General features: G+C 33.2%; 1 protein-coding gene across 1 annotated transcript in view; it reads right to left on the reverse strand.

Annotated features, from left to right (window-relative positions):
- LOC114326292 (calmodulin-binding transcription activator 2) overlaps positions 1-20,038 on the reverse strand; it is a 298,703-nt gene that overhangs the window by 45,076 nt on the left and 233,589 nt on the right. The window contains exon 15 of the mRNA XM_028274604.2: positions 9,779-9,871. Coding sequence (XP_028130405.2) covers positions 9,779-9,871 — 93 coding nt within the window. The remainder of the gene's footprint in view (positions 1-9,778; positions 9,872-20,038) is intronic.

Here is a 20,038-nt window from a genome sequence, read left to right on the forward strand (position 1 = left end):
AATCAAAATTTTTATTCTCAATATTTTTACTTAAAAAAGGTATACCTACTACATTCACCTCGCTAAACTCAACCATTTTCGAAATAAACGCATTTTAAATCTGAGCGGCAACATAATTTTTTGCATAATATCATTGTAGTTACACCCGAAAAATAATTTAAAACCATAAAAATTCCCAAGAATGTATAGTAAATTTCGTCAAATGGAATTTGCGATGCAATAACATAAATATGAGAACTGGCACATAGCCCAATAAGTGACCGTTTTGAAGTCTAATTTCCGGGGGCAACTCCGAATTGCATGAAAATTTGGATTTAGGTTCTACTTACCCTCCACTTCAAAGTTGAATTTGTGCCGTTGGTTCTTTTTACTTGGAGGGTGACAGTCACACCTTCTCGGGGCTAAAAAAACATACGTTCAAGATAAGCCAGAAAATGGATAAATTGACTGATTATAAGCAACTTTCTTTCTATAGAGTTTTTTATGTAAGTCAATACTTTTCGAGATATTTGCGATTGAAAATGTTTATTTTTCGACAGAAAAACTACGTTTTCAGACGGTTTTCTGCAAATAACTCAAAAAGTAAATATTTTACCAAAAAAAAATATTCTTATAAAAAGTGTAGCTTATAAAAAAACTTAAAAAAATGGTGTATCAGTAAAGTCTATAAACCGAGTAAAAGCAAAGTTGTAGCTCATGAAAAATACGTTCTTATTCGTCTAATTCCAAATGAATATTTCAACGTGAAATCACCGAAAAATTAAGCAATTCTCGGGGAAAACCGATTAACATTTTTTAAAGTGTTTAAAAAAAGCTTTATTTTTTACAAAAGTTTCTAGCATAAAAAAACGAGTTATGCTAAAAAAAAAGTTGGCCCCTTAATTTTGGAAAAAAAAATCGTGAAAATCTCCTTCTATTTAGCACCCTAAATAAAATTAATCGTTACCGCTTTACCATTTACTTTAAATGTATGTATATTTTTTATATGATCTGTAAATTTGACCGGTTTGAAGTGCTTATTTTTGAAAACATTTGGTTGTATAGTAAAAAAATGTTTCTAAAAATTTTGGAAAAATTTGCTTTTTTCGAAATAACTTAAAAAGTATTAGTGATACGAAGAACCTCAAAGAGTAAAAAAATGTAGGTTTTACTGTTACAAATATGCTAGTTTTATTTTGCTTTTCCGTACGACAAAAATTGGTTAATATATGGCTATTCAAAGTTTGAATACACTCGTGTATAGTGACTCGTTCAAGCCCTTTTAACTATAATCCTTTCAAAAATAAGCACTTTAAACCGATGAAACTGACAGATCATATAAAAAATAGAAAATTAAAGCGAATTGTTTGTAAACCAGTAACGATTAATTTCATTTGGAGAGCTAAACACGGGGAGATTTTCATGATTTTTTACCAAAAAAAGGGGACAACTTTATTTTGAGCGTAACTGCTTATTTTTAATGCTAAAAACTTTTATAAACAATTAAAATGAAGCTTTTTGTAAAAACTTTTAAGTTTAAATGGATTTTTCCCGAAAAGCGCTTAATTTTTAGGCGATTTCACGTTGAAATATTCGATTTGGAATTAGACGAATAAGAACGTATTTTTCATGAGCTACAACTTTGCTTTTGCTCTGTTTATAGACTTTACTCATACACCATGTTTTTAGTTCTTTTATAGGCTACACTTTTGTTAAGAATATTTTTTTCGGTAAAATATTTACTTTTTGAGTTATTTGCGGAAAACCTTGAAAACGTAGTTTTTTTGTCGAAATATAAACATCTTGAATCGCAAATATCTCGAAAAATATTGACTTACAGAAAAAACTCTATAGAACGAAAGTTGCTTATAACCAGTCAATTTATTAATTTCCGGGCTTATCTTGAACATGTTTTTTCACCCTCGGGAAGGGGTGACTGTCACCCCCCAAGTAAAAGCAACCATCGGCACACATTCAACTTTAAAGTGGAGGGTAAGTAGAACCTACATCCAAATTTTCATGCAATTCGGAGTTGCCCCTGAAAATTACACGGTATCGCCGTATTTCCTGTTCATTTACTGGGCTAACAATAATTATTATGGTTTCAAGTTGATTTCTCGGGTGTACATAAATACAATGATATTATGCAAAAAATTAGGTTGTATCGCAGATTTAAAATGCGTTTATCTCTAATAAAATAGTTGAGTTTAGCGAGATGAATGTAGTACACCTTTTTTAAGTAAAAATATTAAGAGAATAAAAGTTTTGATTCAAAAAGTATGTAGAGTGGGTGATAAAAAAATTTAAAGTATTAAATGAGCGCTGAAAGACGTATGTGGCGCCCTCTGGGTAATACATCATTTTTGGTGGCTAATTTAGATTTTTCATAACAAAAAAACCCGCTTACCAAATTTCGTGTTGTTATCCCATGACTGTCAGGAAATATTCAAGAATTAATAAAATAAAAGTTTAACTTTGACAACCTGTATTTCGGTTATTATCAACTTTCGTGCTAAGGTAAGTTATAGTAGGAAAAATGAAAGAATACCCATGAACGAACATATAAAACACGCTGTATTTTCGTGTCACCGTGTCACACAAAAAAATGGCCAGCGCAAGTACATGTACTAATTGTTGTTACATGTACTTGCACTGCACAATTTTCTTTGTGACACGGTGACAGGAAAATACAGCGTGTTTTATATGTTCGTTCATGGGTATTCTTTCATTTTTCCGACTGGTGACAGGAAAATACAGCGTGTTTTATATGTTCGTTCATGGGTATTCTTTCATTTTTCCGACTGTAGCTTAAATCAGCCTATTTTAAGCTCAGGAATCTAAGGTTAAGCTATTGCCCAATCTTTACCAAACACCCTGTATATTACATAAATCTAAATATATACAGTTTTTATAAAATAATTCGTTATCAACTATCGGTTAACCTGGTAAATAGATATATAATAAAGTAGCTTTTGTATATTTTTTGAAATAATATTTGCTGAATACTTCTAGAAGGAGGCAATAACTACGTTAGTTTACAAATAGTGAAAAATTAATCATTTTTAATTTACATCATAGTTTAATCCCTACAATTTTCCATAAGTTAGCAACTGACACATGTATTACTGGTTAGTAAGGACGATAATGTACACCTTAAAGCTGGTTATCCGCTACCCTGTATAGGAGAGAAACTATTAATATTTTTGTTATTGTACAACGGCTTTACAAACTTTATGGCAAACTAAGAGTCATCACAGTTTTTTTGGCAAATGTGCAATAGCAATCAAAATAATTTCGAAGTTTATGGGTTTCATTTACCCCTTCCAATTTATGTGAACTACCAACAGCTTATAGACCAAGAGGCAGCGCTGAAAAATCTCTTTGAATTTACTAAAGCTAGATTTTTCACAGTTAATTACTGTGAGTGTGTAGAGAAACATACTGCGGCCGGTCAAGCGAAACGTAGTGCGGTCGGTCAAGCGAAACGTAGAACAGGGGTTACTGAGAGGGTATCAAAGTTGCTTTCCTACGAAGGTAATTATTTCCATTTACTAAGGCTGAAAATCAGTACACACATTCTAAATTAAATATAAATAACAGTTATTATAGTCGGCCAGCTGTATGACAGGACAGAGCCGGTCGGTCGGCCCCAATAGTCGATTGAGGAAATGAAACATTTTGGCTCGCAATTTTTTCGTCCAGCATGGATTTACTTGAAATTTTCACAGAAGGTATGAAATAGTCCAAGGATCATTTTATGTATCATGCCGCTATCATACGCTAAAAGCTTGGGGGTGGTTGCCACCCCGTCTCGGGGGTGGGAATTTTTTATTACATTTTAACCATCTATTCGATGGAAAAAGTGATTCTTAGAAAAACATGTTTTTTACATTTTCTTCGTAAAACTAATATTTTTCGAGTTATTCGCGCTTGAAAATAAGTTTTTTGACGAAAAAATCGACTTTTTAGAGGGTTTTTTGAGAATACCTCGAAAAATATGCATTTAATCAAAAAAAAAAACTGTAGATATCGAAATTGTATCTTTTAGTAACACAAACCAAATTCTTTTCCTACAATATCTTTAAGACCAATACAAACCGAGATACGGCATGTTAAGGGTTAGCTTTTTTCGTCAAATGCATAATTTGAAATATTCAAAGCCAAATAATGGGAAAAATTTGCATTTTTTCGAGGAAAACTTAAATAATATTTTTTCAAGTATACAATTAGACCTTTAAAAAAAAAAATAAAAAGTTTCTAGCATGAAAATTAAGCGACTTATAATAAAAAAAAAATGTCGGAACCTGCTTTTCTCTACGAAAAAATCAGTGAAATCAACCCCCTAACTACCTTCCTAATTCAAAATTGGTCTTTACCTTTCTGTAGTCCCTGTTGATTAAATTTATATTATAAATACACTCAAGGAGTTTGACCTATTTAAATGCCTAATTTTGGAAAAATTGGACTTTAAAGAAAAATTGATTTTTTGCAATTTGGTATTTTTCACCTTTTACTTCAAAATATCTCCGAAAATAATGAAGATACGAAAAATAGTATAAACTACTAAATTGTAGCTTTTTTAATGACTAAAATTACCCTTTGCATAGATTTTCAATACAGTGAATAGTTAGCCAGATATAGCTGTTTAAAACCTCTATTTACCAGCAAACACCTCCTTATTCGAGCCCTTTAAACCCGCCCCAATTAAAAACTCAAGGGATATTACGGAATTTAATTTACACAGTCTTATAGCTCTTTAATAATCTTACAAAATCATTTTTGAAGAAACTTTTTACCGCCAAAAATATATGGAATATTTTTCGAGGCATTCTCAAAAAACCCTCTAAAAAAGTCGATTTTTTCGTCTAAAAACTGTTATTTTCAAGCGCGAATAACTCGAAAAATATTAGATTTACGAAGAAAATGTAAAAAACATTTTTTTCTTAGAAACACTTTTTCCATTGAATAACACGGTTAAAATGTAATAGAAAATTCCCACCCCCGAGATGGGGTAGCAACCACCCCCAAGATTTTAGCGTATGATAGCGGCATGATATAGAAAATGATCCTTGGACTATTCCCCACCTTCTGTGAAAATTTTAAGTAAATCCATGCTGGACGAAAAAATTGCGAGCCAAAATGCTTTATTTCATCAATCGACTATTGGGGCCGACCGACCGGCTCTGTCCCGTCATACAGCTGACCGACTATAATAATTTTTATTTATATTTAATTTAGAATGTGTGTACTGATTTTCAGCCTTAGTAAATGGAAATAATTAGGTACATTCGTAGGAAAGCAACTTTCATACCCTCTCAGTAACCCCTGTTCTACGTTTCGCTTGACCGACCGTAGTATGTTTCTCTACACACTCACAGTAATTAACTGTGAAAGTTAAGAGAGAGAAATTCAAAGAGATTTTTTAGCGCTGCCTCTCCGTCTATTAAATACGCAAACTAATACAAATATGAAAGACAGTTTATGTTTCCTTTCGATTCAGAGGTGCTTCATCATCCACAGACAGCTGTTTCTGTTTCTAGACGTCTTCAGTGGGGCTATATGAATCCGTATATCCATACAAATATCTTGGCTGCTGGTTCAACAATCAACTTGATTATAAATGAGAAGTAAGAGCAAGAATAGAGGTAGCCTGACATGGTTTTATCAAAATGAAAAGAATATTTTGTAACAGTAGCATTAATATCAGCCTTAGATGTCGTTTTCTGTATTGCTGTGTATGGTCAATACTTTTGTATGGACGGAGGCCTGGACGCTCAACACAACGCTTATGAATAAGTTAGAAGCCTTTGAACTCTAGTTTTATAGAAGAATCTTGGAAATACCTTGGACAATCCACACCACCAACGAAAACGTTCTGAGGAGAATGGGTACAGATAGGGAGCTGCTAAAGATCATCAAAGTTAGAAAAGTTGCTATCTGGGACACATAATGAGAAATGATAAGTACCGCCTCGCGCAACTGATCATCCAGGGTGTGATTGAAGGAATATCCGCCATCCCGGTAGGCGCCAGATTTCATGGCTTAGAAATATCAGAGACTGGACCGGCCTTGATTCAACATCTTTGTTTAGAGCCGTATTGGACAGGGACAGATTTGTCTGTGCAGTCGCTAACCTCCATTAAAGGCGATGACACCACAAGAAGAAAATGAGTTTCAAATGAAAGGATCTTATCAAAAAAAATATAAATGCCACTCAGATAGTGCTAATATCATTATCAAACTACCTGAGGAGACCCTCTTCACCGCTCATCCGCAGATATCTTTTATGCAGCAGTTTACAAATCTGCAATTGCCATTTAGATCACCATATTTCGAAAGAAGACAGCTCAATAAGAAGAAGAATGACTGCTCAAGGTAGGGATGCAATTGTTATATTGAACGAAGTTCCTAAGGATAGCGCCAGGAAATACGTATTCGCAGATCTCTCCCACCAAACACTTTTCCTTCAAAACCAACTAAAGTAATCCATGTATCTCATTCGTCATCATCAATGACGCTACAACCCTTCGTGAGTCTTTGCCGCGTTTTCTATTGCCTTTCACGTTTGTCGGTCCTTTGCCACTATTTTCCACTGTCTCTGTACTTCCATCTTCTCCAGATCTTCTCCCATCTGGACTTTCCCAAAACACATTTTATATATCTGACTAGATTTTTCTTTCCACAGAGCGACTCTAAAAGAGGGCTATATATCATTCGAAGGATTTTTCGTTCTCTTTTTTCCTCTTTTGTGTATTGGCACACTACCACACCATGTAATACTACCACACCATTCTTTCGGCATTGTTTCTTGTTGCCAGGCCTTTTCTATTAATCGATGTATCTCATTACTTCTTATAATATGTCCAAGGTAGCCTAATTTCCGTTTTTATATCGTAACAAACAATTCACGTTATTTTCCCATTCTGCGGAGAACTTCCTAATTCTTCAGTAAATCAACGCATGCGATCTGCAGTAGGCACCTGTAGCACCAACATTTCAATAGTATCCAGTTTCTTCAAAGTTGCCTTCTATAGAATCCAAGTTTATTTTCCGTATAGTCATCCCGGAAATATGTAGTATATAAATAGACATTTTGTTGTTACACGTAGGTCCTGACTTTTAAAAACCTAGTTCATTTTAATGGATCTCCCCTTAAGCTGGACCTCCCCTGATGAACAATGGGTCAGACTGATCACATTTTAATAAATTCAAGATACGGGACAGACATAATGAACTACAGAAGTTATGGAGGCGCACACATAGACTTAGATCGTTGGCTAGTGATCTCCTCAACATTCAAGGCTAGAATTTCTAGAATCTCTCAAACGTCAGCAAAGAAAATAAAATTGGACTAAAATAAAGGAAGATATTGAAGCAGCAGCAAAAGATAAAATATGAAAAAGAACTTGCGCTCTTAAAATTCATTGGTTTGATAATGAATGCAAGAATGTAACAACAGAAAAACTGAAGACCACAGAAAAATTCTTACCCGACGAACTTGAGTAACAGCAGATAATTATCATACAAAGAGAAAGTGGAATAAAAGATACACAAAAAAACGAAAGGGAAAAAAATATATTTCAACTTATATAGAAATATATAGAAAAAAAAAAATAATAGAATCGATCAAAAACGTTTGGTGCGTTAGAAATACAAAAGATTTAGTCGGTATAGTCCGTTTCTAAGCACCTTTTTAAGGGTAAACCTTTTTAAGGTTGGTCTATTAGATATCAGTATTAGTATCCACATATTAAACAATCTTATAATTGTATCATTTATTTTACATAAACTGTAACAAAATACACATTAATGGACAAAAATATCGAATATTTATGTTATGACACCATAACTTGAAATAATTTCGAAATATCTTGTTAACCTTATTCGTTACGAAGATGGGACCAGAATTCACTGAAGAAAGCAAAATGGACGAAACTTCGTCTACAGAAAAGTTGGCGAAGGGCATGCCAGTTGTAACCTCATATACAGCGTTTGTTTTGATGTTGTCGGTATAATAGTATGGGGTCGTTTAGCTTGGGAAGGGCATCCCATACTTGTGCAGATGATTGGGCGATTGACAGCTAAATATACATTGAAAACATTTTAGAACTGCTTTGCCTTTGTCATTTGTCAGCCATATTGGATATGATAGATTCGTGCTAATACACGATAACGCACGTTTTCATGTCGCTAAAGTGGTAAATGCTTACCTTGATCAGGTTCAATTTCAAAGATTATATGAGCCACCATATAGCCCGAATTTAAATACGATCGAGCATGTTGAGACACTGTAAAACGTCATATTCTGAAAGAAATCCCGTACCGATGACACTGGGAGAGCTATGGATTGCAACGCAAAAAGAATGGAAGACAATTCGTTAAGCATAAATTCAAGATTTAATTCAGAGTATTCGAAGACGGTTACAAGCAGTGGTCAAAGGCCGAGTAGGGAATACTGACTATTAATTTTATTAATAAATAATAATTTTACTGTAAAACGAAAACTAAAGAAGTCTTATATTTCAATTCATTCAGAGAGTGCCATAAACCCCCTAACCGGTTTCAAGCTCGTTAGCTATATTAATTTTATTGTTTTTTAAGAAATAATTAAAATATGACGTCTTAAGTAAGACTTAGTTTCAAGTAAATTTTTGTTTAAAGTTACACTTAAAATGCATTTAAAGTTTTTACTTATTCACTTAAAACGTGTTAAATATAGAGACGTCTGAGAAAGTATCTATTCGTTACAATGTACTCCTTACTTACGAATACCGAAAGTAACGACTACTATACAGAGAGACAAATCGTTACTTTGATTACTCTGATTACTTCGTACAAATCGTATCAGAAAGAGTAACGACTATTGTATCTATGTACTTTGATTACTCTGATTACTTCGTTACTTTCTACCAATCGTATCCCAGCGAGTAACGGACGAGACCGGTATTTTACGAGTGTTATGGAATATCGTTATAAGTATGAAGCGTTTTAAGGGTATGAGGGTGAGGAGAAGATAGAAAATAAAACAGAAAGAGGTATAATGGTAGGTATACGTAAAATATGTAATGTATGCCATTAACAAAAATCGAATGCGAGAACCCTATATTTTTATCTAGATCTACGCGATTTGCCGATGTAGATTAGATAGTAGATAATTCACAAATTCACAGCATGAAAATAAAAATAAAACCTACCTACTGAGAAATACGATTCTCGATATGATTACCCGTACTCAAATACAAAAGTAATCATAATAATCAAATCATTTTTATCCATTAAACAGATCGGTGCTACTGAGAAATAAGATTCTCGATATGATTACTGGTACTCAAATACAAAAGTAACAAAAGTAATCATAGTAATCAAAGTAACGAATACTGTAAATGATTACTTTATACAAAAGTAACGATTTGTAACGATTACTCGAAAGTGTCTATAATCAACATCACTAGTTAAATACAGTTTTATTTAAAAAAAGTGTGTTGGTAACATGAACCCATCAAATTGAATATATTTACGATCATTTCAAAATATTCCATATTTTTGTCCGTGAACGTAGTTAAGAAATGTAGAAACTTAATGCAAGTACAAGATTTAACTAAAATTTAATAATATTAGGGCCAACTTAACAATTTGAGTGCCAACTCTTTTTTTATTACTCTTTATTTATTTATAATTTATAATAAGCTCTAAGTTGTACAATAACAGCACATTAAAAAGGACAACAAAGAATAGAATAATTATAAACAACAGTGAAACAACACCGAGAGACAACAAACAGACCATGTAAGGCACTGACCTACAGTACTGTTGGGGATCTCGTTCTCGTCATCGGAGACACCTTCAACGTCTATCAGGGGACTACTGCTTCGTGGGCCACTCCCTATTTCGCCTAGATTATCGTTTTAAAATACAAATCAGTCAGTGCTTAGTAACAATAGTTTTAATAACAGTATATATTCTTTAATATAGACGGTTCCTGTAAAAGGTTGTAGGTACCGTTTTGGTGGGAAATTAATTTTGAAAAAAAAATTGCTCAGTTTATTACTTTGCAGAAATATAGATATAAAATATTGTAAACAATGAGAAATCTAAAGTACAGAAGCACTATAGATCTCTTAAGCCGGAAAACAAAATTCTGGTAACAACCTAAAATCCTAGCCTTCTACAATTTGCAAGGCAAACGGAGCGATAAATGGTAGACATGGGGGAATCTATGACTGCCTTCTACAACTCGTATAGGTACTTATAGTCCGTCCGCTATAACTTTTCCCATGCGGTACGATTCATTTTCAATCAAATTAAGTCAAAACATAAATTGAAACGAACGTCGATGTGTATATACATTTTGTATACTGTATACTATATACTACACACATCGGCGTACGTTTCACTTTGGCGTACGTTTCACTTTCTGTTTTGACTTAATTTGATCGAAAATTAATCGTACCGCATGGGAAAAGTTATAGCGGACGGACTATATCTAGGTAAATACGCCAGTCAATGGCAGCAAGAATAGCATGTTACCTCCGAATTCTATCCTACTGCATGGATTTTAATGAAATTTTGGACCTAGTCTCTACTTATCTCCTAATTCAAAGTCTACCCTATGCCGATGTGTGCTTTTATCTTGGGGGGTGGTTCCAACCCCCTCTCAGGGGTGGAAAAATTTTTGGTTAAAATTATCACGGAATTCGCTAGAGAACCTAATTCTAAACAAATACTGTTCTATAATTTTTTTTTTGGAAAACTCAATACTTTTTGAGTTATTCGTGGTTGAAAATTGGCCATTTTCATTGATACATAATACCTTTTCGAACGATTTTTTGCGAATACCTTAAAAACTGTGCATCTAACTAAAAAACTATATTCAACATTTTTGTAAGTTGTAAAAAACAAAGAGACACTTGCCTCCATAACTTTTCTAGTTTTAATACAGAAAGAGATATGTTAGGTGAAAATAGTTTGTTTTTTGGTACATTCTCAAATTGGTGTATTCAACTTGAAATAACAGAGAAACGGTCAATTTTAGGTGTATATTGCTATCAATACCTTTTGTAGTTCTTGAAAAGACCTTTAAAATGAGCTATATTAAAGGTTCAGTACATTAAAACTAAGCGAGATATGCTGCAAACAAAATTGATAACAAATGTGTTTTAAGAAAAAATGAGAAGTAATTTGAACCCCTATCCACCGAAATGTAAATGCATCGTTTTCTTTCTACAATACCTTTTACTATAGTGTTATTTATATGTTCAGAAAGTTGGACGGGTCTAAAATGAATGGTTTTTGAAAAAAAAAAGATCAAATTATATAGAGCATTTTTAAATTTTCTTAAAACTCTTCCTTTTTCTCCATGAAAATGAAAAGAGATACAGTAATTAAAAATAAAAACGAAATTTTTATCTGAAAAAACCCTACATTTTTATGTGGTATCTTTTTTCGTATCCCTTATCATTTTCGAGTTAGATGGAGAAAAAGGAAGATTTTTAAGAAAATTTAAAAATGCTCTCTATAATTTGATCTTATTTTTTTTTTCAAAAACCATTCATTAAACCAGTCTAACTTTTGAAACATATAAATAACACTATAATAAAAAGTATTGTAGAAGAAAAACGATGTACTTAAATTTTGATGGATGATGGGTTAAATATATTTCTCATTTCTTCTTAAAATACATTAGTCATCAATTTTTTGCAGAATATCTCGCTTAGTTTAAATGTAATCGACATTTAGTATTGCTCATTTTAAAGGTATTTTCAAGCACTATAAAAGTTGTAAGTATCATTATACACCTAAAATCGACCGTTTCTCTGTTATTTCAAGTTGAATACACCGATTTGAGCATGCAGCAAAAAAAACAAACTCTTCTTACCTACCATATCCCTCTTTCTATTTTAACTAGAAGATTTATGAAGGAACGAATCTCTTTGTTTTTTTATAACCTACAGTAATATTTGATATAGTTTTTTTGTTAGATGCATAGTTTTTAAGGTATTCACAAAAATCCGTCCGAAAAGGTGTAATTTTTCAATGAAAATGGCCAATTTTCAACCACGAATAACTCAAAAAGTATTGAGTTTTCAAAAAATAATTATAGAACAGTTTTTGCTTAAAATTAGGTTCTCCAGCCCCTTCCGTGGCTATTTTAACCAAAACATTTTTCACTCCCGAGAAGGGGGTGGGAACCACCCCCAAGATAAAAGCGCACATCGGCATAGGGTAGACTTTGTTTCATGAGCTATCCCCTACTTACTTTGAAAATATCAAGTAAATCGATGTAGTAGGATGGAATTCGGAGCCAAATACCCTCATTGACTGCCCTAAAAAATCCAAGGAATGTTTGTTTCCTAGTACTCAAAATGTGAGTAGAACTAAGGAAATAAGTGACAGCTTAAGATTTAATTTTTTTTCAGTACCACGGAACGTCAGCACGTCAGAGCGGCTTTTTGTGGTACTTTCTGAATCAAACTAAATCCAGCTGACTAGTAAGCAAAATAATACAAACTTATTTACTAATGGACGCAATAGCGACATCTATTTAAACAACGAGAAATCTGAAGCAACAAAATACAAAAGTCTGGTAACAACTCAAAACCTAGATAAGTAGAAGGGTTGTACAGTGCAACCGATCTGGTTGCATCGATCTGTTTGCCTTGTAAATTGTAGAAGGCTAGGCTTTTAGCTCTTCTTCTTCAACGGCACTACAGCCCAAATTGAGCCTTGCCTCCTTTATTTTTTGCCTCCACCCTTGCTTGTCTGTGGCTGCTCTTCTCCATACACGCACTCCTAAAAGGGCTTGTGCGTCGCTGTTTACTGTGTCTTCCCAGCGCTTTCTTGGCTTTACAACCGATCTCTTTCCCTACATTCTAGCATTCAGTGCTCTTTTTGGTAGCCTATCCTCTCCCATGTTGTGGTAGGCAACTGGTTTTGCCTACCACTTTCATTGCAAACATTCTAACTATTATATCAAGTTTAATTTCATTTTAACGGATTATTTACCACAGTGGGAGTGACTGTTGTCACTGTTCGTAATTTAACAAGCTTTACAATAGATTTCACACAACTATCAGGGAAATTTTAACTTTCTGTGGAACTATCATTTCTGTCATGTCATCGTTCAGAATTTCCGCTATCACAGCCACTTGCCACCACACAGTCATGATGTGAACAAGTCAGATTCGAGCTCAATGGTACCTAGAGCATGGAACATTGGATATTTTAAACATCCATGTTTAATTTCACATTTCACTTTTATGTTCCTAAGACGGATCAATTATAAAGGGTTTTTACCCACATATTTTTTACTTTGGTGGTTAGCATGTTAGATTTACGTGAGTATAACCTATAACTTTTTATAATTATAGTCAAAATTTTAAATACTTTGCATTATCTTATCAGGTTATACACATTTTAGGTAAACACTGATGATGATCGGTCATCCGATCGAAAACTAATTCTGTTCTGTGATGTAGCCCTGTATAGGGATTTTAAAAAATATACCTTTTATAAAGGATTTTATCGTTTTTTTGTAATATGTGGTATACAGCCAAATACAGGAAAAGTTTTTCCTCGTGGATTAGTATATTTATGTATTTATTTTTTATAACAATCAAAACCTTAATTTATTTATTAGAAAAATTAAGTTGTTACAAGATTCTTATGAACAAATTATCATTTCAAAACAGTGAACAATAAAACGAATAGCATTTTTTTGTAAAGTAATAAACTGAGAATAAAACACAGTCCTCCTATTATATTACGATACGAGTATGTAACCAGTATGAAAAAAAAATACCACAGATTATCAGAACAGTACTTACACTATATTAACCCGAGAGCAGTCGCGCCGTTAGAAAAAATCTAACATTTTATCCTTTTCCGTGATAACTTGATTAAAAATTTTGCAATATAACTTTCCACTCGTAAGTGCCTCGAGGAAGATTGTAGTAATGCATAGGTATTTTTTAAATTTTTTTATTCTTTTTTTTTGTGAAATTTATGGCTTTGATGATAACCAATTAGGTAGGTTTAAAATTGTTAGAAATATATATTTTTAACATAAGTAAATAAAAATATTATAAAATAGAAATTTGTTTTAAATTCGTATTGTTAGATTTAATCTAACGCGCGACTGCTTACGTGACAGAAGAGAGCGCGAATGTTCCCGGGTTAAACATAATTTTGGCGGTATACACACAAGATATAACTTATATGCAACAACTTTACCACCGAATATCTTCACTTTAAGGAACAATTTGAATCCCTTTATATAATCTACGTGTACTTACATTGTTTTTAAATATAATAAAATATTTTAAATTATTATTCATCTACACTTCTCCAAGAAATTAACGCACCACCTTAAAAATGGGTTATTTTTGATGTCTCGAATTCCCTAAACCTATTGTCCGATTTAAGTGAATTTTTTAATATGTTATAGCCATATTCTTTAACAATATCGCTGTAATAATATTGTTGCTAGAGAGGTAAATTGTCATTGTATACCGGGTGTACCAATCAAACTCTGTTTTTTTCACAAAGTTCACAACACCCTGTGGAAAATTCTAGCAATTATAAAATAATGAAATTAAAACAAAACTATATCATCAGGTTTTCATAACATTCTGTTTTTTTATTTATTCGCTTATGTTGGATAATAAAGAAGTTAGGTACTTTAACAACTAGCCTTGTTTTTCGTCAATATAGGGTGTTTTTAAATAAGTATGGCCAACATTTTGCAATGATGCGTGAGGCTAGCAATTTTACCATTAAACCTTTTGCTTTTACTATGTTGCTATTGAAACACTGATGTGCCCTTTGCTCCACTATGGAGCTACATGATCTATATATATGGCCAACTTTAAAGGGTAATAATGCATGAAAAAATAATGACAGTTTGCTTTATAAACGGCAAATGCTTCGTTTTCGAGATAGGGGCTGTTGAAATTTTTCTTACAAACTGACGATTTATTTATTTCTCTAAAACCGGTTAAGATATTTAAATGAAATTTGATAAGTTTTAAGAGGTAGTTATTGCGCATTTTTTGATATACAATTAGGAATATAATATTCACCATTGGCGCACATACGTTTAATATGTGCGCTAATGGTGAATATAAAATTCTTAATTGTATGTCAAAAAATGCACAATAACTTTCTCTTAAAACCAACCAAATTTCATTTATATATCTCAACCGGTTTTAGAGCAATAAATAAATCGTCAGTTTGTAAGAAAAATTTCAACACCCCTTATATCGGAAACGAAACATTTGCGGACATACGTTTATAAAGCAAACTGTCATTATTTTTTTCATACAGAATTACCCCTTAAAGTTTGCCATACTTATTTAAAAACAACCTGTATTGATGAAAAACAAGGCTAGTTGTTAAAGTACCTAACTTTTTTATTATCCAACACAAGCGAATTATTTAAAAAACAGAATGTTAAGAAAACAGACATGACTCTATAGTTGGGTTTTAATTTCAGTATTTTATAAATTCTAGAATATTCCACAGGTTGCCGCGAACTTTGAGAAAAAATCACAGTTTACAGTGACAATTTACCTGTCTAGCAACAATATTATCACAGCGATATTGTTAAAGAATAAGGATATTTAAAAAAAATATCTTAAATCGGACAACAGGTTTAGGAAATACAAGACATTAAAAATGATCAATTTTTAAGGTGGTGCGTTAATTTCTTGGAGAAGTGTATTATTTAAGTATCTAATAATATTTCATAATATCAATCGCAGGAATCTCCATTGTAATAGTTAAATTAAAGGCACTTATTAAAAAGGGAAAATATATCTATATTGTCAATTATTATTATTGAAGTTATCACACACGTTTTCCTGCAAAAATCGTAATGACACCTCCCACATCCATCTCAAAACAGATTCGCCCTAGTCTATATTACAATTTGAAGAAAACTGATTATATCTATTAAATTATCTGGATTTACTTTAAATACAAATTTATAGTTTTATTAACAATCTTTTGTAATCCTACACTAACAGTTACTATTGTTTCTTAAAAACAACTATTGCATTTCAATGAATTAAAATATCACAGTCTATGTCAAATTAACTAATAGTATTTTTATTGCTTTGAAATTCATTTATAACTAAAATAAATAATATCGCATTTTGGAAGCAAATCATTACACCAAACTAAATATATGGCAACGTTTTCATTTCACTGATTTTATTACCTCAATTTCAATTACTTTAATTAATTTTAGATTTAATTTAAGTTTTATTTTACTTTGATTCATTTTAAACTTATTGTAAACTCAAATACTAATTCATACTCATACAACGACAACTCTTTGCAGAAAACGTAAAATAATAAAAGCTACAATTTCATTAACTCGCAAGAAATTTATTAATTTCCACCATAATATTTTGATATTCCTACAAGTGTTTCAATATTTTTGAACAACTATTTTTATGAGCCTGTGAACACAGTTGGGAGGAAAAAATCATTTATCTACTCTATGTCATATATTATGTATAAGTTTTTAGGTTGTGAAAACTGTCATTATAGATAGCATTGCGTGAAGGGTTTAAAGTGTGCGCGAAGTAACAATGTATTTTAAATGGGATTTACTTTTTCGCACTGTTTTTGACACACTTTCATATAATCAAATATCCTTAACTTTCGCGTTGTCATGGAGATGACATAATGAGCAATAAATTACAACAAAAATTTTGACAGTTTTGTGGTTTGAAAGAAATTAGAATTTTTAAATGTCAAAGTTCTAAAAACTGTAGAATAGAAATGAATTGCAGTGACGAAGAGTTACAGTTTTTTTATTTGTTTATTAGATAAAATATTGTATGAAACTGTGCGTGAAGTACTTATTGCGAACTTACGCGATGTATAGCACTCGCTCCGCTGTCGCTCGTGCTCTAAACATCGCGTGCGTTCTCAAAAAGTATACTTCACGAACTGTTTCATAAATAACTATTATTGCATTTCTCAAACATGTCAGCGTTTTTTTTTAATTGTTTGCCATGAACTATAACAACCCTCACTTAAAGCTCTTACTTTGCAAATCTATAGTTTCAAAAACATAATTTTTACATTTTCCTTTTTAAGTGCCATCTCCGCAACGAAGGTTGGTAATCATCATGGCTATTCTGACCTACAAGGCAACTGCTCTGAACAATTGCCTTGAGCTGCAACCAAACCCTTCTCTCAGACTCTTCAACCAGGAAACGCATCTTCTTCCCTCGCTTCTCCTATCTTCTATTTTTCCTTGAATTATGAGTCTCAAGATCTCTATTTTATGGTGTTTTCAATTTCCATTTCTCTGCCAATTCGTCTTATATCATCAAAATCCATATATCATCAAAAATATCAAGTTGTATATTAGGTCATACAAGTATTAATTTCCTTCACAAACATGTTTTACCGAAGCGTCCCCACCAGGTCTTCTTTGGCCTTCGTCTTTTACTTCTTTATGGATTTATAACTTTAATATATAAAATGAATGAAGTAAAAAACAGAAGTACTCGAAATAATTTATTGTTTAACTTCTGACTACCGGTTTTGCTCTCTAAATATGCAGAGCATTATCAGGTCAACGGTTACAAGTAAGCAAGCAAGCAAGCAATTTGATTTAACCCGACCTGTGAGAGATGTCCACCCTATCGAAAAAGTACATTCGGGTGTAACAATTCATTGGGGCGAGGTGTTTTAACCCGAGTAAAAATGGTGTTAAGAAAACCGACATACCCGAGTAAAAAACAGGGATCACCTCACCTCTCTCCAATGCTCCAGGCCATCCCTTTCCCTCCCATAGCACGCTGATGCGCGATGGGGGCACAACTATCGTAGGCAAATGATCTTCACAATGAAATTCTTAGTAATGAGATTCCAATGTGGTGCCCTAATCGAATTTAAAACTAGGCCAGCGTGAAGTGCTCTATCTTCTAATTACTTATCCGCGGACTAAAAATTGCTTGCTTGGGCCCCAACTCATTGTACCAAGCCCCACTGAGCTCGGTCCAATGGCTTGGTGCGCAAGTATTTTTTTGCTTTTATGTTTTTTATATTTTTTTGGTGGCTTGCGCCTTTTTTTATATTTTTTTTATGGGCTGACTTTACCTGATCGTGGTGTTGGACCTACGCTTGGGTTACGTGTTTCTTCGGCACTTGGTGTTTCGAGCTACGAACTATCTACTATTTTTATTTTTACTTCTTTATCACTTTACTTTCACTTTCACTTTCACTTTATTTTTATGTCTCGCTTTATTTACTTTATTTATTTCACTTTATTTCCTTTACTTTATTCCACTATTTGCTGTTTAGGACGTTTGTGCTTCCATCGGTGAAAAGCGTCATACCCTAGCCTCTCTCGCAGTATGGGGCTTGGATGGTGCTCCAGCTCCGCGAATTTGACCCTTGCCTTGTCTGTCATCATTTCTGTGACTATCACCTGTTGTAGCTCTCTGAACAGGAATCTTTCTGCGACGTACTTCGGGACTTTGGCTGCTTCTCTTAGGCTGTTGTTATGAACCGCTTGTATCTTCTTTTTATGTGTCTTGCATACTTGTCCCCATGCGAGAGATGCGAATATTAGTTTCGGTAATATGATGCTGTTTATTAACCTTAATCTCGTTTTTAATCTTAATTTACTTTTCCTGCTTGTGAGTCCTCTGTTGCTCTTGCCATGTTGGACTTCTGGACTGTGGCTTCTACATGTTTTTGGAAGGTTAATCCTTTGTCCATGATGACTCCCAGGTATTTGGCTTCGTCTTTCCGCTCGATGGGGTTGATCTGCACCGTCAATTGTTTTTCTGGCTGTTGTCTTCCTTTCTTATATAGCACCGCTTGCGTCTTTTCGGTTACAAGTAAACTAAACGATGCCGTTACAAGGAGTTATTTCTATAGTCTTCAGTAACATGATTTATTGCTTAAACTATGCTAATAGGGATTTGATCGGATAGACGGACAATGCTGCATAGGCTAACAAGCATATGGGCAAGTTCTTGAGGGTAGAGAGAAAAGTGGCAAAAGACAGCAAACAAATCTGTGTTTGTAAAATGGAATAAAAAGTTATGTCATCTATTTAATTTTTAATATGTAACGGGTTTAATGTTTTATTTATATTTATTAAAAGATTTCTATTTATTTATGTATTAATAATTGTAAGACTGACAACGTTTGGATCAAAAGAGTTAATAACTGAAGTTGGTGTTAACTCTGGTTATTCAAATGTAACCAAAATGTTAAGGTTATTGCTCCTAGGTGTTCTTAGGCTAAGGGCAGTGGTCGTAAACAGGAAAAAAATAGATAGAAAACAACTGAATTATTGTATCAGCAGTCATATGATTATAGGATGTGAGTTAGTTAACATCAATGTAGGTACCTGAAACTGAAAAACCACACAGTTATGGAGTCAGGTAAAAAAAGGATAAGTAAAAAAATAATAGACTCAGTTGAAAGTTAATTGGAAGTCAGAAAGACAAATTCCATAATTCCTTTATTAATTAAAACAGAGAAGAGATTTTAATGAACTGTTAAAATAAGTAAAAGAGATGGATTTACCTACATTGAGTTCTATCGATAAATAAATAATATTAACACTAAAACATATTGCACAAGAACACAAAGACGAGACAACAAAAATAGTTTAAAAAAGGGTGGTAATAGGAACCAGCAGAAGAGCACTACATTTGTTCTTCTTCTTCTTGAAGTATTTCTTGAGAGGTAGACTGCCAGCTGTGGTAGCGGGTAGGTACCCCTCTATGATCCCGATAGAGAGCAGACTTACTTCAGGGATTTAGCGCCCCTGCCCACGCGAGCTCCCGGTTTTTTCCTCCATTTCCTATTTAGAGGTAACCAGGCCCCAACCTCCGTATTATCCTATCCAAACCCCAAATTCCTTCCCTAATATCCCCTCCCACCCACCAACCCGTCTGGCCAGCGTGGTGGGTTATGGCCAAAACCTCCACAAATCAAAAATGTCGGTTTCAACAGATATACGGAAGATACCCCAGGTGGGTAGGAAGTTTATTCCACAGTCCCACACCGAAATAACGGTCTG

Source organism: Diabrotica virgifera, chromosome 4, assembly GCF_917563875.1.
Source record: "Diabrotica virgifera virgifera chromosome 4, PGI_DIABVI_V3a".
NCBI lineage: Eukaryota > Metazoa > Arthropoda > Insecta > Coleoptera > Chrysomelidae > Diabrotica > Diabrotica virgifera.